This window comes from Protomyctophum bolini (assembly GCF_963924005.1).
Source record: "Protomyctophum bolini genome assembly, chromosome: 15".
NCBI classification, from domain to species: domain Eukaryota; kingdom Metazoa; phylum Chordata; class Actinopteri; order Myctophiformes; family Myctophidae; genus Protomyctophum; species Protomyctophum bolini.
In genome coordinates, this window is record NC_137876.1 from 34,892,868 (window position 1) to 34,914,476 (window position 21,609).

General features: G+C 40.6%; 2 protein-coding genes across 2 annotated transcripts in view; both read right to left on the bottom strand.

Moving 5' to 3' along the window:
• Window positions 1-334: 334 nt before the first annotated feature.
• LOC308330104 (TLE family member 5-like) lies at window positions 335-9,453 on the bottom strand. The gene is made up of 7 exons (XM_080784795.1): window positions 9,124-9,453; window positions 6,976-7,073; window positions 6,571-6,634; window positions 5,448-5,492; window positions 4,950-5,012; window positions 3,988-4,062; window positions 335-3,751 (listed from the first exon to the last, which is right to left on the bottom strand). Exons 1-7 carry the CDS (start codon window positions 9,148-9,150, stop codon window positions 3,512-3,514), a joined length of 612 nt encoding a protein of 203 aa, XP_080640921.1. The 5' UTR covers window positions 9,151-9,453; the 3' UTR covers window positions 335-3,511.
• A 1,142-nt stretch (window positions 9,454-10,595) lies between these two features.
• gna11b (guanine nucleotide binding protein (G protein), alpha 11b (Gq class)) overlaps window positions 10,596-21,609 on the bottom strand; it is a 32,687-nt gene continuing 21,673 nt past the window's right edge. Inside the window, exons 5-7 of the mRNA XM_080784487.1 lie at window positions 18,859-18,988; window positions 18,148-18,301; window positions 10,596-15,603 (exon numbers count right to left, since the gene is read on the bottom strand). Coding sequence (XP_080640613.1) covers window positions 15,413-15,603; window positions 18,148-18,301; window positions 18,859-18,988 — 475 coding nt within the window. The 3' untranslated portion in view covers window positions 10,596-15,412. The remainder of the gene's footprint in view (window positions 15,604-18,147; window positions 18,302-18,858; window positions 18,989-21,609) is intronic.

Genomic DNA, 21,609 nt, shown 5'->3' on the forward strand with positions numbered 1-21,609 from the left:
CAAATCCTCAAAAATGATGAAAAACGGCGCGCTATAGTATGCCGTACGATATGGGCTATAGCCCATGGTCCAAAATGATGAGAAACGAGGCTAACTTTTTTTTTCAAAATTTCAAAAAACATGGGCTATAACCCATCGTTTTTGTCATTTCGTCATTTTTTTCAAATCCTCAAAAATGATGAAAAACGGCGCGCTATAATGCATTTGGCAATATATATTTTGCTCACTGTGTACAAGTTATTGGGTTATGGACATCCAGGCCACTGTATAGTCATGGTGTACCATATACAGCCAAAGCTTTACTTCCACACAATACACCACTGAAAAAGAGAAACAGTATTTTCCACCAGGTCTTTTATTTGTAAGGCACCAAGAGACGCTTCCTTACTGCTGAATGGTTCATTCTTATTCTCTTTGAGTACACATTTTAGTTGTTTTTTTGCCACTGTCTTTTATCTTTTTCCAAACGAGGCTGTGGTGTAATTTCCATAAACATACATTATAAACAAGTTCATGTTTGAAGTTTCGCACACAAAAAATAGTTTAAAAAAAATGACAAATGACATTTACAAAGCGCCAAAAAAAAGGTTGTTACCACTTCTTTGTTACAGACAGAAAGGGGCGGGGAGGGGGCGGGGGTGTCAATATAGTGCCTTTCTTACAATAGGCAAGTAATGCACACACAACATCAAAGTTTTCCATGACACTTGCCATACATACATACACACATTAAAAAGCAGCCTTGAAACATACAAAAATGCTTTAAAAAAATTATATGTATATTGATATATTCATATGTATATAAATTGGCCCTTCACAAAAAAAGAGGAAAAAGGTAAAACATACCATTCATGTGTCTGAGTTTTGTCAAGTTAAATAAAGAGAAAAGCTTCAGCACGTAGTGGAGTGCATCTCAATTACCCAACATAGCTCTGCTTTCTCCGACTTTTCAAATCATACTAATACTCCTACTTCTGGCAGACCTTTTTTTTTTTTTAGATCAAATAGTCAGGAATTGCTCCAAAACCAAACTTAAAGTTAAGACAAAGTGAGGAACAACAAATAAATCAAAACACCCAGCACTCAACATGCACTAATAAAGCCTTATAGCCTAATGTTCCTTCTCAATGACACAATTATAAGTCACCATTTCATTTTGTTGAGCCTGGTTTCCAGTTTTTGAGAGACAAAAAATAAAAGTATCATTCGACAGCTAGCACAGAAGGAAAGAAAGCCAGAAGAACTGGTGAGTATTGAGACACAGCCTAAGTGCTTTTTGAAGTTAATGGAGGAACTCTCATCTCACAATCCAACATGACACACTCATTAGACATACAGGTGGGTTGCTAACGCTCTGTAGAGCACTCAAATTACAGTGGAATATACCGAGCAACTATCAGCCTGACAATCACTAACACAGTCGACAAAGACAGACAGAATGCATTGGATGCATGAAGGTTAAACACTCATAATGGAACAGGCATACATGCACCTTTCTTTTAGGTACTACAGCTTTTGGTTATGACAGTATAACAGGACCAAGTGGTTTAGTGGATGAAAAGCATGTTACTGCCATCTGCTGCTCACAAGCTGGATGCCATTTACAAAACAAAACTAGAAAAAATGTTTTTCTTTCTTTTTTTAATTTGCCCATTGCAATTTCAAAACGAACTATAATCATAAAAAGATAAAAACTAAATTTCATCTATAGAATTAACACCTCAGATAATTACAGTAACGGATTTTCTTTTCTGGTACAGTACTGTGTATGTCACAAATCTACATATCTTCTTGCACCAACTGGCAACAAGATACTGTATATATATATATATATATATATTCTGTCATTAATCATGTTATTTGGATTAAGTTATATAGTATATATGGGTGCAAGAACCTTTCATGAACGAAGCCTGCCTTAATTGAGGAACCCATGTGTTTGCCGTTGCTTATAGAGCTTTAGCAAGTCACCTATGGAACCTGTATTTCATCAAAACCAGGGGACAGTGAGAGGAAGGAACTTCCCTTGACACAAACAAGTTAAACCAATGATAGGAAAGACAGGCTGATCGATAGTACGAACAAAAGTACTATAACTTACAGGAATAGAGTACCGGTACTCAGAAAAAAGAAATTGAGAAAGAAAGAAAATAACATGGCCGTCCATCTTTTATATCCATCTCTATTTTTAAGACAGGTCCTATTCAAGTTTATCTTGATCAGTTACACTGGAAAGGTACAGGGTAAGGGCAGGAGTAGGGGATTTGGAAAATACAAATGGTGCCTTTTTTCCCACCATTACATTCATTCCAGCATGCACACAAACATTTCCAATGTTTAATTAGCCTGTTGTTAAATTCAAGGAATAAGAAAAAAGTAATTACATTTCCAAAATGTTTAACAATTACATTTGAGGACCACATCATATTGGGTGGGCAACTCTCTTAAATCAAACACAAATTAACAGAAATTAACAGAAATGCACCTTGGAATACTATGCTTTTTTTCCTTGCTATGGTATCACAATGGGGAAGAAAAAAAGGTTTCCCCACTGACATAGGATTGAGGTACATCATAGTTGAACTGAAGTTAGATTGGGATATGAATAAAAATCAACACTAGAGGGCAAACTTTAGTCTAAATGGATTTGATGAGGGATTTGTTTACAGCATGTCCCATTTCATAGTTACAAAATTAATTTGAGATATTGAGAGAAAGGAGTTGATGGAGCTAGTATACTTTACTAAACAAAGATGGAGAAAGTGGGGAAAAGAGATACGAGTTGAATTGCATGGGCTAATACTCCTCATTGCATTTAGCCACCAGCAAGTACCACTGGTACAGGAGGAGAGGCCAGACAAAAGACACTGGACAAAAAAAGTAATAATAATCATATACAAACTGATTTTATATATTGATTATTGGTACAAAAAACCCAAAACAAAATCAAGTGCGGGGCTTGTGAATAAAGCGCAAGGAACATGTGATTTCACTTCAAGAGGCAGGACCATGCTGAGAGAAACTGCTGCTGACATTCAACCTTAAAGCTCACGCCTCACTCTAAATTTCAGTCAAGCCTAACAACAGTGGCTCACACTAAAATAAGCATCTATTTTAATTCTAGAAGCCTGAACTGAGTCTATTACCTCTACATAATTATGATGGAAACCAACCCCCCACCCTCACTCTCGTTCTTGCAGTCATTCATCATCCGAGCACCTGAACTGGTCCTCCACTTTCACACCTGCCAAACACCACTTCAAGGAACAATTTACCCTAGATCATTTCAACACCCAGTGCAACTTGATGTCATCATGATTACTTTCCACCCTTAACACCCCCACCCCAGACAGACACACACACACACACACACACACACACACACACACCCCTCTACAGAGAGCAAACCATGACTTGTATCCATCACAACTTTAAGCTAACATCCCCACCTCTCCTTCTCCTCTGCTTGTCTCACCACCCACATCCCTCCCTCCCAGTCGTTCAGTTTGGACTAATCTGACTTCTCCCCGTCCTCTTCTCTCTGCTCCCTTTCTGCCGCTTCTCTGGCCTTGTCCTCCTTAGCCAGTTGGGCCTGGGCATGGGAGTGGTTGGCCAGGATGGAAGAGAGGGAGAGCAGGCCGGAGCTGGAGGACACTGCGGGCATGCTGGGAGGGGTGAAACCCAGGGGCAACGATGTCATGGGTAGAGCCAGGCCCTGGAGCTGGGACAGCTGGTGCACCTGTAGCTGTTGCTGGAAAAAGGGGGGAAAAGCACACATGGACATATAAACATGTGTGCATGTTTATGGTGTAAATGTCAAATGTAAATGTAATATTTAAGAATACATAAAATACCTTCAAAAGGACCATATGGTGGTCTCGCATGCTCAATGTAATTGTGCCTTGCTTTGTTATAATTGCATTTTAAAGATCAGATAGGTCTGGTAACATTTAAAAACATTGGCCAAAATGTAAACCACCACCTTACCCGTATGATGGAATTCATCTCAGGGGGTGTGACTTGTTTGGCTCTCTCTATGGCACCCAAAACCTGCTGTTGATGCTAGAACACAAGAACACACCATAAAATGAAACACACTCACACACTGCTGTGAAATAATCTCAAAATCAAAGATGTTATGTTGTATTGTGTGCAATGTCTTCCATGGTTCCAGGAGTCTTTGGCAAGATAGGTGATACATCACATGTTGCTGTACTGTTGCGACCATAGGTTGGCGCGTCGCATTTACTATGAAAACCTGAATTCCCGTGTGTCACGTCACACCTAAATACCTCGTGACATCACGCTTCATCTCCATATATGGAGCTGACCTGTTCTGACATTACATAATTATGTTGATCCGTCTCCACCCGTCCTTCCTCTTCGATGTCTCCCTTTTGACATCCCTGTCCATTCAAACTCTAGACGGGCCCGCCCCAAAGTTATTAAAGCAGCCGCGCCTGCCAGCCGGCAAAAACTCGAGTTCTCAACAGGCCCGAAACTTAAGGCCCGGCCCTACCTGGGCCCTCATCAAACCCTGTACACTCAAGACACGCTTCATATATGGCCAGACCTCATGAAACCCTGCAAACTAAAGACACTGCCCCTGCTGCCACCCTTAGATCTCCATATATGGAGCTGAAATGTTCTGACATTCCTTATGTTGATCTGACCTCATCAAACCTTGTACACTCAAGACACGCTCCATATATGGCCAGTACAGAATTAATTCCGTATGTTGATCTGATATGCGTGGATGCGTGCACGCCGCCCTCAGGGAATCTTACTGGTATAAGTGTGTATGCAGTTGCAGGTGGTCTATGTCACATGTCAAAGTGTCCTTGAACAACACTAAACGTCTACCTTCTCACTCACTGTTATTTGCTGTAGATAACAGTGACAGCTAAATGACTGTGAATGAATTACAAAAATGACTAAAATAAATGTACCTCCTGTGATAGGTAGGGGAGCACCTGGGCACAGATCCCATTCAGTCTCTTCACTATTTCTGCCTGCAAAACGGACAGAACATGTTAAGAACAGTAGACTACAATTTGATGATCAAATGGTATTTTATTTTAAGGTGATTGTTGTGTGTATTTGTATCTACCCATGGTATCCAACTTCAGACTTGGATGGGAAAGATCACGGACCATAATTTTGATAACTTTGGGCAATGACAAATACCTAGATTATTTTTTATCAATTTTTCAACCATTATAGATCTTGGTGCAAGACAATTCATTATCCTGTGGCATAACAGGTTTTTTACTCCCACCTAAATATAGAAATTGTGCTAGTTTCTTGGTGACTCAATGAGTGTCTATGTGATCGCCCAACCCAACTTACACTGAATGACAGAAACATTAGTGTACATCTTGAAAGGAACAGATGGCAAGACCAATTAACATGACTACATGAGAGAAGAAACAGTAATTATAGTTTACCTGTTTGTGCATTTCAATGTTCAGCCCATAGGACATCTCATAATACTAGAGTAAGCGCAGGGAGAAAAAGACAAAAGTCACATATTCATTTAGCAGTGGTGGAATACCACAGCAAGACAATTGCCACCACTGCTAAAACACAAACCTTGTTTTCCAACATGTTAATACTTTGAATTAGCACTTCTATCATTCCCAAGTATGAAAATGAGATCAGTGTTTGCGTGGTACACAATCAAATCCTTAGTGTTAATTTAGCCTAACTCTGAAGAGAGTACAAAGAGAAAAACTAAATCCAATTTTTGAGGGGCGCTAGCCATCATATTCTGTGTTTGTAGCACGGAATATGATGATTTGATTGGCTGATGTATGATAAGAGTGCCCCTCACTGTGTAAGTGTAATATGTAATGTTTGAGGAGCACTAGCTCCTCCTATAGAGGTTTAATGTTTGTCTTTAGTTTTTTAGTTTTAGTTTTTTTTGTAAAAGCTATGAAGGGAAAATGTATGTCATAATGTGCCTCATTATGTCATATTGTCTCTTTATTGTTAATGGCGTTTAATGTTTGTGTTGGCACCGTTTGTTTTACATCAACATTACATCACCTAATCAACATGAGTTAGACTTTAATATATTAGCGCCCCTCACTTCACACGGGTGTGATTCTTTTATTTTATTTCAACTTTATTTTAATACAGGTAATCTCATTGAGATTTAAAATAAATTCATTCTCAAGTGAGACCTGGTTCGGACAGTAATAATCATATGAATCACGTGGAAATCAAGATCCACATACAGTAGTATGGTGTGGCTTACATGCAGACTTGTCATCTACGACAAATCTATGACGCATGACTCCAAATTTGGGCCAGGTTTCAGCCTGATCTGAGCCCTAAATATTCCATTATAAGATTCAAGTTCAATATTTAAAATATAAAACACACTGTATGCCTACTGGCAGCATGCGCAAGAAATGTGGTGCCGATTATTCCAGCAGTTTGCGAGATTGGCTCCAGATAGTAGACACACACACACACACACACACACACACACACACACACACACTTTATCAATATTGCATGTAGCAAACGGATAAAACCAATAAAGTACTCTATAATATCACTCACCATGATGTAGTGACGTTGCATCTCAGACTTCTCACTGGCCAATTTATCACACTCCAACTTCAAACTGATTCCAAAGAAGACAAGCAAAACTTTACCTTTACGAATATCTTCATCTTGTGTGTAAGACTCATTTCTTGATACAACTTTGGACTTTATAAACTTAACACAGGATTACATATTGCAGGCCCATTAAAAATGACTTTTTGATGTGCTTAATCTTAGATTAAGGGCATTCAAGGGTGATTTATACTTAGTTTTGTGCTAGTGTTGTGCAACCAAGTATAAATCTGACATTCGGATAACAAAAACAGCATAGTTAATTTTATTCAAATAAAGATTAGTTTTTCTACATTTGTGTGAGCTTGCATGCACGACACGCCCACACAAGCCAGTAAATATAAATACCTGTGGTACTGTGCTTGGAGAAACTGGAACTCATCCTTGATGCGGTCACAGGAATCTGAGGTGGTGAACTTGAGGGGCTGACTGGACTGAGAAGATGCCTGGACAAGAATAGAAAAAACAACAATTTTAATGTCATGTAATCATCACAGGCATGCCGATAGCCTGATATCTGGCTGTAACACGGATGCATAGAAGTTGAGCGCACAAATATATATATATATATATATATATTATTCGATTTTTTTCCCCCACGACATCGGTATAGGCAATTATGCAGCCAATGTGTCCCGATTTTTAACCACTTTCAGACTGCCATCCCTATTTTAGCCAGGACAAGCATGCCATTCTTAGTGAAAATACTAAAAATACTTTAAAGTTGTGTAGGCCTACCCAAAATCGGGATTGGTTATTCAGACTCATAATTCTGGAATTGGTCGGGCTCTAAAAATAGGCATCACACGAGAATCTTGGTTCATAGAAGCATATCACTAGCTTTTCCCAGAGAACCCCCAGCATATGGTATTGGAACCATGATATGTGGATTATTGTGACTCATTGCTTATATAGGCCTGGAACATGACTTTACCATCCCAACTAATTACCCACAAATAAAGCAAAGAAAAACTAACCTTGCATGGCACAGGCCTGAATAGGTATGAATGTTTTAGGTAATGCTATAGTATAGGCTGAATATGAGGGCATGAGTGTATTTTGGTTTGTTTAGTAACAATAACAAGAGTGCAGACTAACCCTTTGAGAGGATAGCAAAGATGTAGTAGAAACAGAGAGTGGGCAGAGGATACAGAATTGGAGAGCGAGATCTTCTAATGTAGGGATGGGGGCGTCAAAAGTACCTTAATCAATCAATACTAATCTAAACAACCAGAGTGTTCTTTAAGAGGCATTGCTTTTGTCTTGGCCAGTAGGAAACGACTCTGTCACTGCAAAACCATCCACAGGGCTCTTTCAAGAAATGCAGTGTTTACACAACGCTAGATTAAAGTGCTGCTGAACGTACAGTAGGTGAGAGGTATTTAGTGGATGGAATCAGCATGGTTCGGTAAAGAGATGAACGACACTCATAACTGCCAGACCAATGCAGTAATCCAGGGTTTAATCTGGTGTCCTAAACCTTATTACTCTCTAAATAAGTGGCACAAGGGCAGTGGGATTATGAGACTAGCGAAAAAGAGGTGCCGTGCTTCACACAGTGGTCAAATCTCTGCTTCCTTAGTGTACGCATAAAATGCAAAACTGCAATGCTGTGATATATACAAATGTCATGCTCTACAAAGCACAGTGCAAACTCCTGACTCAGAATACCATGAAACTCTGTTAGCCAGCCCCCTAAAATATTTTGAAACCAGATATTGGTGACATCACCACCAGCAGTGGACACCTAGCTCTAGTGGACACCGTAATACATACATACAGTTACAGTATGATATACAGTATTTTCTGTACCACATTAACAGGCGTCCTGGCAGTTGGATTCCTTCTCAAGTTATTATTGGGTGACAGTGACACAAATGCGTTAAAAGGAAATTCAGTCATAATAAACTGCAACCCCGTTCCATTCTCCCCCATTTTAATGAGGTTTGTGTGTGTGTTGGGGGGGGGTTGATCTTTGTCTACAAGGTGGGGTGATTTCATGAAACATGGATGCAATTAAATTGCCATCGTCTGAAACAAAAGTGTACTCCAAAAAAGCAAACGTTAACATAGCACGTATAGTAATTTTAGCACAAAACATCAGCGATGCCACCTTCCTGTTTTCAGGGGCACGAATGCCCTTTGCCCCGATGCATTTATGACGCTGACCTAAGCTAACGTCGTTAACTATTGTTAGCAAACATGTTTGTTAACTGTAAATTGGATGGATGGATGGATGGGTGGGGTTTACTCACAATTAACGTTAGCTAGCTGCCGTTACAGATAACATCGTATATTGGTTATTTATTTTTTGCGTGTTCCGTGTCAACTACCAGCAAGCGAGCTGCCTGATGGCCAGATAGTAGATAGAACCGAGACGCTAGCCTGTGCTAAGTTGTGCTAACATTGCTGTGGAAGAGAGACAGCTAACTCCGGGTCGCTAGAACTCGGTTTACTCGTCTACAACCTGGACCAAGTCAAAAGTGCTCGACTTACCGAGTGTCTTGATTGTGGAAACATCATGTCAACAATGGATTTCACCGTGTTTCCTTATTAGACTGCTCCGACAGACACGGGCACACTTTAAGCTAAGCTAACTGACTCTCGGCTTTCTTTTAAAATGACTGTAAAGGGAGGGAGCTGTGTTATGTTTTCACTCTGTCATCGTTGAAATAGCTAAGTAACACCGCAGCAACAATGTAGTCTATCAATCTTTGCGGTGTAAAAAAAAACGCTGTCCCCCGGAGATAACAAAGATTAAAGCGTCATCAAAGGGCCATCGGGTTATTTAGAAAACGCCTCTGGAGGGATCCTGGATGTTGACATATGAGCCCCTGACATTCCTCTGTCTTGAAAGAAGAGCAACTCTTCTACTAAATAAACCCGGGTGTCGAGAAACGGGCGCCCCCGTGCGGTGTAGGACAGACGACTCAGTACCCTTACTTGTCTATAACAATAACAGTGAGTGCACAGTGCATTCAACATTTGTGCACTCTCAAAGTTATAGGGGTACTTGATTATTAAAGCAATTATTTAAGTAATTTAGTTTTATCCTCATTGATTTGTACCTACCCAGCCCCATTTGACAGGTAGGTTCTGACTGAGTAGAGACTAGGGCCTGACCTGACTGCTGACTGGACACTGTTACTGGGAGGCAGAGTGGACTGGAGTGGATGGGCTTATAGCAGTGTATTGTATTTGAATGATTTGGACACAAATGACAAGTCCTCCGGGTAGGTGGTCACCGTGGTCTCGATGGTAAGTGTAAGTAGATGTGTCCATCAAAATTGGGATTGTGTATGACTCCTCATTGTACACTCATTATTTCACATGGAGATTATGTCTCTCCCCCTACACCCCCCCCAGTCTGTGTGTGTCTTTCTGTCTGCCTGTGCGCATCTAATCTCAGACACCGCTGGTCTGCTGGACCAATAGATGTTACACTTTGCATGCATACTGGAAGTCAAAGGAAGTCGGATTGGGCTAAAACTTTGCCCAAATAGTACTATACCATCATAGACTGGCCACATGAAGTCTGTGATCTAAGATCAAGATGGAAGCAATGCAGTTTTTAGATCCCGTCTTGTTTTTACAGCGCAGCTCTAGGAATAGGAGGCAGCACCATCTAGAAGAGTGTCCATCTGTGACTCTGTGGTGTCATGTATGGATCAATTTGTATATAGCCAGTAGCCACGGCCATGGAATGCATAAAGACTGCATGCTTCCATGTAATTATTTGTCCATATTGTAAATATCGTGTAATATTTACACATGTGATGTATATAGATTTGTTTAAATGTTCTCGTGATGTTTTGTTCTTGCTCAATCTCTTGTCATATGAAAATGTGCTCTATAGTTTGATTTGATATTAGTTACCAGAGGAAGCAGATAGACTAACCTTCTCAGACCACAGATCAACAAAGCAGCTAACAACTAAAACACAAACCATGAATCACACTTACACACCATCAGCAAGTATAGGAACAAATTTATTTCAATTTAAAACAGATACCTTGTCATTATGTTTCTCTCTTAGAAGGCGGCAATGATCATAAGTCATGTTCATGTTTGAATGAGGATCAGGCAACAGTGGTCGAAACAAATACATGAAACACATAAAAAAGAAATATGGCAAGAGTAATGTAAATCAATGTTTCGATAATAACCAACCGATACAACCCTTTATGCAATTGCATCAATACATCCAAGCCCTCACTTCCAACACAAAATAAACGGCACATGCAATTATAATTACAGTTTCTTAAAAAAAAAAACAGAAAAAAACAGCAGATTATCTTTTAAATCTTTAATCTTAAATACAGAATAAAGTATTTTGTATGTACTTAATCATCTATCTCTTGTTTAGTCTCTGGTGTGTGTGTGGTCTTTATTTATATATATATTTATTTTAAAGGAGACTGCCTCAGGCGGCGGCCCTTTCTTTATCACCACCACAACGTTGGCACTTAAAAGAGAGCCTGGCTCTAGAGAGAGTGGGGTTGGCACACTCAGTATTATACATCATTTACATTTGGTATACATACAAAATAAAGAAAAAAAACAACAGCATTTTATACATCACTACACGTTTGAGCATCAGGTTTCATTAGAGTAAAAAAAAAAATCAAGTGGTCCTACAATACAATAGTGTTTCGGTAAAGTATTCTTATAATACAAAGAAGGGAATAAAATTAAAAAGGTGACACCACCCCCCCACCCCCCCCAAAAAAAGCATGAAGTTCTGAATATGCACTAATTCCATGTCAATCTATAAAATAAAAATAAAAAAACTACTGTGATTACACTAAATAATAGGGATACCTCAGAGTACCCACCGGAAGTTGTATCATACCCAATCATCCATTGATCAGATGGTATGCTAGGTACTGGTACCAACTGATCACATAGTATGCTAGGTATTGGTATAGGGCTAGCCAGGCCCCAAGCCTTCATCTTTCAGTATAATTTCCTTCGGGACCATAAATTATAGGCAAACAAAATGGGTGAAAAAAAATAGTCCAGTATTTTCACTGGTCAGTGCTCAAAAGGAAAAGATGACAATGATGTCATTGAAGAATGAAAAGGGGATCAAGACGTTTGATGTAGATTGCCTACACAGTAACAGCCAGTGTTAATTTAAATCAGAGTACAAATACAAATTTGTACAATCAGTTAAATGAACACTCTGGATTTTTACAGTGTAGCCTCTTACAGCTCATACTTTAGTGTGACAGGAAAAAAGAAGTTATCAACACATTGTGCAACAGGGCTGTACCAAACCAATGAACCCAAATAATCAGTCAGTCAGCCCTTAACTATGTACCTTGGAATTGTAGTGCTGAGTGTGATTGATGGTGACTGGGAAACATGGTTATGTTTCTCAGTGTGTGCATCACCATTAAAAGTGAGTTGCAGTCCACACAAGGTACATTTTCACACTACTGTAAAAACAGTAAAATACCTGTGTATTTATGCTGGCACGTCATTCTATTTTAATACTGACACACTGTAGAAACTCTCAGACAGGCATCTCCTCCTAGCCGACTTCTTGTTCAGCATCAGACTAGTGTAAATTTTTTGCAGGACAACTGGCAGTCATGTTCTGTTGGCCAACATCTATGACTCAAACACTGAGGTGAGGGTAGGTGGGTGTGGGGGGCAATACTTGTGGTGTTAGTGTCTCTTAGGGAAGTTAGCGTTTACATACTCCATGAGGTCAAGTTTATGCAACACCATGAAATCAATGCAATGATGGAAATAAGGAACACTGGAGGCTAGGGTGCATTAATGCAGATACTAGGTTGAGCTAGGTGAAAAAAGAGAAGAAAAAAAAGGGTTGTGTGTAATCTGTACACAACCTTACGGTTTAACAATAACATCCTGCCTAAAATTCTTAGCACTAAAGTAGTGTCCATCTATTAAAAAAAAAGCAGCAGTGGATGACTTGGGGTCTCTGTTGAGGTCCTGCACTCCACTCCCACTGCCTGCCTGATGCAACTGTGATAGCCCTTAATGACAATGAAGGATACATCGCCTGTAGAAACGGTCAAAGACCTAAAAGGGTATCTGCACGTCACTGGCACTATGAAAGCAAGCTTGAAAATAAAACTAAAACTGCAAATGAATGAAAAAAGACAGAACACACGCAGCAAGCATGAATCATGTAGACTTCAATTACTGATAAAAATTCCACTTATTTTTTGTATGATACATTTTCTATGTATGCATTACAGCGCTGCGTCTATAAACCAAGAGGAAAGACAAATCTTTCCTTCTTTTTTAAACATCCAACAAAACCAATGTGAGGGCCACTAAAGAAACCATGTGGTATTATCATAGACGGAGGTGTAATGGCAAGTACAACTGGAAATGTCTTAAGAGAAATATAGAAAGTAGAGATAAAAGTCCATACTATACCAGACGTCTTTTTTTTGTTTCTTTTGTCTTTTACAGCAGTTTAGACTCAAGTAGGCTCCCCCCATGAGATAAGGAGCACTTTAACATGACAGAGTCAAAGCAGTGAAATTATCAACACCTTCAAACCTGGTCCATAAATTACATAAATTAAAAAAAAAACACATAATCAATCTTTTTTTTAAATCATCTCGTCACCGTATTGTGAAAGGAAAACAAACAAACAAAATCTTACCAGCCCTAGTTAGTGTTACTGTGGAGCTGTTGCAGTTGTTAAGGGTCTTAAAAAAAAGAAAGGTTCTTGTCGGGTGGAACCTTTTTTCTCCAACTATTGCTCCGGATCTAAAGCCCCCCACCCCCCACCCACTCAGCACAGCTCTGTGTGTAGTACTCTATCAATCAAGTGAACAAAATCCATAATCACAGTATCAATACTACCGTAAATTCATAAGAAAACAAACAAAAAGAAAACCAAACAGTACACTACTGAAAGTCGTCGATTTTTTTGTTTGCCAAAGATGGTGTACCACAGAGCCTTTTGTACAGGAGCATTTCTGTGTATATGTATTTACAAACATAAATATACACAAATAATAACGTTTGCAGAACTTAAGAGTGTCTGAAAGAAAGGTCATAGTTCACCTCCTCTCATCACTCAACAGCAAGCAAATAATTTTTATTTTTTTTATAAACAAAGTGACTATACAGTTTTTTTTTTTAAAGAAGAAAAAGTAAACAGAAGCACGTCCCGTGTTGATATAATGGATGTCACCATGATGTCACTGTCAGGGTGTGCGTCTGATTGGACGGCAGAGTGAAAGGGGCATGACATCATCAGTGTTGTGCTGCCTATGTTGTCTTGATGTTCTCAGAATGTGGTTTAACTTAAAACTGACAGTTCTGATTGGTCAGTCAAGCCATTTCGCATCCTGTTTTGCCCAGGATATTAGTTCGAACGGGCCCCCTATTCAGACTTATAATGGGCTGCCACACACTGATGATATCAGGTCCTGTGATACCCTCCGCACCCACCTATGGTAATCAGAGCAGAGCATTAATTGTCAAATGGCAAGTGTCATCCGCTCCTAGGGTAGTGTAGTGTATGGTGTGTGAGTGCACATGTATCAGTGGAACCAGGTGGTGTGAGTGTCATATGGAAGGTTACAGATAGTCTCTGTGATTTCATACAGAAAACATCTGGAGGAGGGAAGCAATGTGATTAAGTGTAAAATAATAAAAGAAATCCACAGAATTCTGTAAAGGATACTTAAGTCAAGTAAATTTATGGTTACTTGTTTTTAGACATTTTCTGTAGTTTATATATTTTTTTGTGTATTTTTAAAGATTTTGGCTTTTTCTTACCCTTTATTATCAACTGTCAAATTTGCCATTATTTGTTAAATAGAAGTAGACATAGCAACAAGTTACTATCATTAAAAATGTTTAAAAAATCTCAGCAATGAACAGAGATTTCAATTTCCTCTCTCTCTCGTGCTTTTTGTCTTCTTGTGTATTACATATGCATTTACTTTACAATATATATTTAATTTTTTTCTCCTTTTTTGCGATTGCGACGCTCACGTTGGAGGGTACATTCATAGATGCAAGATGGAGACAGAATCCTTTGCCCCGCCACCTAACTTCCTGAGTGCAACATCACATCCTGTCTATGTCACGCTGCCCCCACCCCTCAACTTCAAGCCCCATTATTAATTCTATTATGTAATGTACTGCATCTCAGGTCCATATGTTGTTTTCTTAAAGGAGATACAGCGCTGAATTCCTTAAATACCGTCATGAGGTCATGAAAAGGAGACAAATCTCAGGATACCGTCTCACACCACCATGGTTCAACTCCAGAGGGCCAGGGGCTTAAATCCACAATTAACCAATACATAGCTCCTTACTCGTCCTTGTTGCCCCAGACACATGCACATACATAGACGCACCCGTGCACACGCACGCACGCACGCACGCACACGCACCAAAAATCCCCTCCAAAGTCACTATATAGCCTGTGGGACACAGCCCGTGTGCCAGGTCAGTGTGCCAGAGCCAGCTGCTGGCCAAATATGAGACATGGACCAGCTTTGGGTGGAACCAGGACTCTGACACAATAAGCTGCCGAGAGTAGGAGGAAGAGGGCGAGCTTTGGTGACAGACAGGAGGATGTATGCAGGCGGGAGAAAGAGAGGGGGTGGGGGGCTTCTGTGAATCCACTGTACTAGATGAAAAAGGAAGGGTTCTTTTGGTGTGTATGTATGCGGCCATCATATGCCATGTGATGCGTGTGTTACCGAGCGCACCCTCTGTAAAAGAGGTGTGTTGTTTGTGCAATGAGGGGGCAGAGGTGTGCGTCGTGTGTGATTCCTCAAACCAGGTTGTATTCTTTGAGGTTGAGCTGTAGGATGGTGTCTTTGACAGCTGCAAACACAAAACGGATGTTCTCAGTGTCCGTGGCACACGTGAAGTGGGAGTAGATGATCTTGTCGCTGTCTGGGTTTAAGTCCACAAACATCTTCAGGATGAACTCCCGTGCCGCCTGGGCATCTCGCTGCGGACCTGATATATAGAGAGAATGAAACAGAACTGCAATCAGTGGTGTCCTGCCCATCGGCTTTTGCCCTGGGCTGCACTGTAGAAGAACGGATAAACAAGATGTTATTACATACACAATCAAACATGACACCATAAAAAGAGACCACAGGAATCAGTCATGCTCCAAGAAACTACTGACATTTACTCCACATCAAAAGGAAGTGACCCACAGTGGTGCTCGTGTGGCACAATGGTAAAGTATCTTTCCACAACCCTTTGAATCCACCACGGCACACCACGACTTTGTTGCAAGTCTATACGAATAGGACTGGTCTTTGTTTTTGCACCACTCCTACGAGCTGAGGCGGCACCTGTCAGCAAGGAGTGTTGGGCAGGAGGAGAGTGACATGAAGTGAGAGATGTTTTTCAACTTAACTGAAACTCATTTACTGCCAGTGTTTCTTTAGAACAGTCTTCAGCCACTGCTAGTGTATTTGAGCGTTTTTACTAATCTTTCAAGACCCACAGAATATTTTGTTTGACGATGTAAACACCACATTTCTGGAAAAAAGGCTAGAGATTAAGGGAAGGGGAAAATTAAGGCTAGGTAAAAATGTGTCTGTTCAGGGTGCAGACGTATATCCGACATACCAAAAGTCTGACATACGCTGCGGGTTAAAAATCACTCGCGCTGTGGGTTATACATCACCCGTTGCTCCAGACATGCGTTGCCAGTTACAAATCACTCATGCTGCGGGTTAAAATCATCTGTAGCAACCAGGTACGGTTAGGGTTAGGTTAGTATTTGGGTAGGGTGTCGGACTAATGACTGTCGGACTCTTGGTTATGTCGGAAAAAATGCCTGCACCTGTTCCGTTCTCGGCAGTAGTGATTGGCAGTTGAATATACGTGATTAAAAATAATCCAAGCCGGTTTAGTCTGTCTAATATTATAATAAAACGGACTCTGCTTTCTGTTCCCAGACAACGTTTTGGGTGAAAACAACCTATATTCAACTGCCAATAACTAAACATCACGCTAACACCCTTCTTTTTCCCGATGAAAGTAGAGACTCTTCTTTCTTTTGAGATATTTGGCGTTTACATAGTTGTAGGACAAAATATTCTGTGGGTCTAGAAAGATTAGTAAAAATCACACTTGTGTAAAGCGAGCGGTGCCTTTCATCACAATGATGTCAACAACATGAACAAGACAGACAGCCAGACAGACATTGCTGTGTCAGAGATTTTGGCGTCTTGGCTAAGTTCTAATCAGACACCACTGTGGCGGGTTCCTAACCCAGACAACCAGCACTAGACAACCATTACTATTTTATATATATATACACACACACAAAGCTGTGCGGCTGCACCGCTCAAAAACTGGCAGTGTATGCAGACTCGCACCTCATCCACACTGCCAGCGATGCGAGTTAACGATGAAATCTCATTAGAACACATTTCACATGACAGTCTTGACGTACCGAAGACGTGCAGAGATGTTGTCCACCCCTCCTAGATTCGCTTGCAGTCTCTTTTTGAGCAAGGTTTCGTGACACAATCTAATTTTATTGGTTGAGATCTACACACTACTATTTATCGGTTATTTGATTGGTTCAGGCTACATCGCAACGCAATGACCGGCGCTCCATTTCAGGACAGTTTTTCGCATGATGTCGCCGTCGGAACGATCGCCCCTTCCCATTATATTCTAGTCAATTTAGATGAGAATTGTCAGTGCAAAATTCTTGGAAAAGACTATGGAATTAGGAACATTACATGCAGTCTGTTATAAGCTGTACGCACGTGGTGTGGTGAACCAGCTAAAAACAGAAAAAGAGTTTTCCAAACAGAATTAGCTGTTTAACACTGTCCTATGCAGACGTAAGGACATTGCTGTCACAACCAGCTACTGTACACTGAGTGAGTCCTAGCCTAGCCTAGCCCAGAAATATCAATGGCATATGCATATAAAGTATTTTGCCTTATTGGATGCCAGATACTATGACGCCTTATCACTAGGACTGGGGCTCCAAAGCAATATCATAATTAAGTACTGAAAGATTCCCCTGAGTGTTAAATCCTAAATCCATATACAGTAGGGGTAAATTCAGAAGCATGATGTCAGTCCGCTGCCTCCCAGGTTGGCAGAGGAAGTGTAGCGCCCAGGATTACATTAGATAATTGACACTGGGTGTAAAAATGGTTTGCAAAATTGTGAAAAAAAAGTCCATATACACTACAGTATACACACACACACACACACACACACACACACAAAAGAGGGGGGGGGGGGGTTCCTGATTTTGTAGGCCTCATTATCAGGTATATTATAGTTATAGTCACCAATGTACAGTTTTTAAATGTACAAATATTTATATCCACAAAAAAAAGTTCATTTTATTTTCCTTACATAATAGGTAGTTAAACAACTAGTCGAGTAGTAAACTAGGCAACTAGTCAACTAGTAAAAATGACTAGAAGTGAATGCCCTAACACACACACACACACACACACACACACACACACACACACACACACACACACACACACACACACACTCTCTCACCATCAAACTCAGGGAAGTAGTCAACCAAGTGTGAGTATGAAATCTTCTCCTCCAGCAGGTCTTTCTTGTTGAGGAAGAGGATGACAGAGGAGTTCTGGAACCATGGGTAGGTGATGATGGTCCTGAACAAGGCCTTACTCTCCTCCATACGATTCTGGAAGGGGGACAGAGTGAAGAAGTTAGAATAAAGCAGAGAGCTTGTTTTGTGGTATAAATCATGGATGCGTGCGTGTACAATGTCTGCATGTGTGTTTAATTAGCTCCGTTTGAATCCCTCATTACTGATGTATTTTCAAACACTCACAAAAGAATGGGGGTAAGGCTGCATCTAATATGGATCACATATATGGCAAGGGAAATGTTAAGGGAAGAAATATTACTTTTTCTTTTGGTTCTATGCAACCCTGGTCACACGTTACCATTTAATGTGAGACCTCCGTGCCTACCAATACATCTGTGGTGACATCTAAAATCAATGTAGAGACTAAAACTGGCTGGGAACAATTCAGAGATAAAAAAGATCATCACTGAAGAAACAAACTTTAGAGTGTTCCTTCATATTATATTTCAAAGCAGTGGGCATAGGTCTAGGACAGCAGGATTAGTCCACTGTTCTAGCCTCCACTTAAAATGATGTATCGGTAGGCAGAGATCTCTGGCTATGCGAGACTAATGCGACCGTAGAATATGGAGTAGAATGTGTTTACGAACCTCGTTGTCAGACTCCACCAGTACTTGGTCGTACTCACTGAGTGCCACCAGGAACATGATGGAGGTGACATTCTCGAAGCAATGGATCCACTTCCTTCTCTCTGACCTCTGACCCCCAACATCCACCATCCTGAAGAGAGGGAGGAGGACGTAGAGGAGAGAACAAGTGGAACATCCCAGGAAGACAAACATTGTTATTAACATGTCATTTAAATCAGTGGTTCTCAAACCTTTTCATGTCTAGGACCCCCCGGCCCGAATTGACACCAATTAGCTCGCGGACCTCCATTTGAAAGGATATGCCAGGGACCCCCATAAGAGAAGATGTTTACGGCTCTAGCAGTGATTCTCAACCATTTTAATTTCATTGATCCCCAGTTTGACCTGCATTAGGCTACCCCCATTTAATGGCATTTCTAACTCTGGGACACCAATTTATATTGGAAATTGAACTATGAGAGTGTACAAACGGAACCAAATGGACACATTAGGGTCCGTTTAGTTCAATTTGTACACTCTCGGAGTTACAGACCATTTGGTTCCAAATTATTTAGCTGAGGACCCCCTGGAACTCCCTCAATGGCCCTTGGGGGTCCCCACTTTGAGAACCACTGATTTAAATAGAAATCATACGACACATTCAACATCAGAAAGACAATGTGGTCCTGGACAGTCTTGGCTTTCTCATTACGGTTTTGAATCCATCAGTGCAGAGACTTGTTTAAAATGTAGCTTTGCTTTCAATCCAGCAATCTTGACTAGACTTGATCTGATAACGTAGCAATTCTTAAGTGTTATCAGAACATGACTCAATCTGGGGCCGAAACTAGCATATTTTTTACCCATCACGTGGGGGAAAAGTAGCTTAAAGTAGCTTAAGAGAGCATACTCAATTCTTGCCATTTAAGTGGACGATGAAGACCTGATGGATTCAACACCTAAAGTAAAGTCAGAGCAGTGCCAAAACAAATTCATTCTCCAAACATGGGCATTCCACAAATGTAATGTGAAAAGCGACACACTGGAACAGTTTGTTGAACTCTTGCCTTTTCAGTGGCAACGGGTATGTCCAAAGACAGGCAAGAGACACAAACGGGTTACATGTAACTGGTGCAAGTGAGTAAGCTGTGCCTGTCACCATCCATCCAAAAAGATAAGTTTCCTTTTTAAGAGAGATCCACAGTAGGATAAATTGAAAGGGTGCTACATGCCAGTTTGAGAATTCATATGAAGTCCAGGAGAATCCAATCAATATTTACATAAATACCACAGCTCCCTACATAAGAGAACAACCCAGCTATGACTCTATATTGGTGATAATCTGCTGACAGCAAAGGTTTCTAAAACCATAAAAGGCCATTTTGAATGGAAGTATTCTCAGCACTTTCCAGCAGTGTTTCCAAGACATTGTGGGTCGCGGACTCATTTTTATGGGTCGCGAGTAATAGCCCTTTCATTTTTCTTTCTACAAAATGGTTAAAAAATTTAATCTTTTAAAATAAATTCATAAGAAAATAATAATAATAAAGTATTTGTGTAGTGTCAAATTTATCTTTAATTTCACACGCTAAAAGGTTTCCGAACAGAACATCCTGGTAGCCTTTCATCACTACGGTGTTCATATGAAGTGGGCATTTGGCCCAAGATTTCACACCTGCTGTCAGCAAAACATTTTCCAGATTACTGCTTTTAGAGAGACTATGGATACTATGGAAATATATCACGGTTCGAGACTACAGGGAACATACTGTATAGGAATTCTTAAACTGAGTGGTGCTCTTTTAACCTCCCAATATGACATGAGGGGTTCAAAGTGTACATTGGATGCTAGATCAGTCCAGGCAGTAACTTATACTTGATTCATACCACCCGATAGGGGAAGAGAGGAGGATCATAAAGCATCCGTTTCTCTACCAGCCATTTTCCTGGTGCAAGTGTATGATAAAGCATTGAACTAGAGCAGTCGTGAAGCCATTAAAACCCGTGTGGAGGAGACAAATAGTCAGAGAGAGAAGGAGGGGGGGGCAAAGATGAAGGACGAAAGGATAAACAGCATACCGGTAGATGGAGAGGGGGACAAGAAAAGAAGACGGGGGACGGGGGAATATGAACAGCAGAAAGTACAGGAGAGGAAAACTGTCAGTAGAAGTAGAAGAAAAAGAAAACACGGGAAAGAAGATGTGAAAAGGAAACGATTAGGATTACAGAGGGCACCTCCTCTAGTGAAGGGATCCCTCTGATGGTAGAATGATGCGGTCCCATGTCATCTGGCCACTACAAGCTGAGAAATATCAATCTCACAAATAAACAGGACTTCAAAAAGAGGACGCACTTGCACGCGATGTGTCGAAATATACGGCGAGCAACATTTCACTTGCGTAAATGCATTCCAACAATAGCCTTTCAGCCTGTTCATTCTTGGCAATGAGAGAACGGTCATCTTTCGCTTGTATGGGAATTTAGGTCCCAGTTTCATTAAGCGTTCATCTGTGACAATCCTTGAAAACCCTTTACCTTTCTATTCAAGCATGCGTGCGTCGCATGTCCTCACATGGCCTCTGACCTCATAAACCTTGCAGTACAGTATTTTGCCCATTACAAGATGTGCACGTGAAAGCCTCTGGTAGGGGTGCAAGATGGGCCTCTCATCGAGCAGCACAGATCTGATCCACTAATGTTGCTTTGCAAGAGCGCCCCCTGGCAATGGCCCAGTCCACTGCAGTCCACAGAGACCTGGGGCCAATCAGGGCC

Excerpts from the sequence above, each read along its gene's own strand:
- LOC308330104 (XM_080784795.1), bottom strand. The coding sequence starts at position 9,150 with ATGATGTTTCCACAATCAAGACACTCG. Across the intron at positions 5,493-6,570 it reads TGCAACGTCACTACATCATG|TATTATGAGATGTCCTATGG; the intron begins GTGAGTGATATT and ends CGCTTACTCTAG. Across the intron at positions 5,013-5,447 it reads ACATTGAAATGCACAAACAG|GCAGAAATAGTGAAGAGACT; the intron begins GTAAACTATAAT and ends TCCGTTTTGCAG.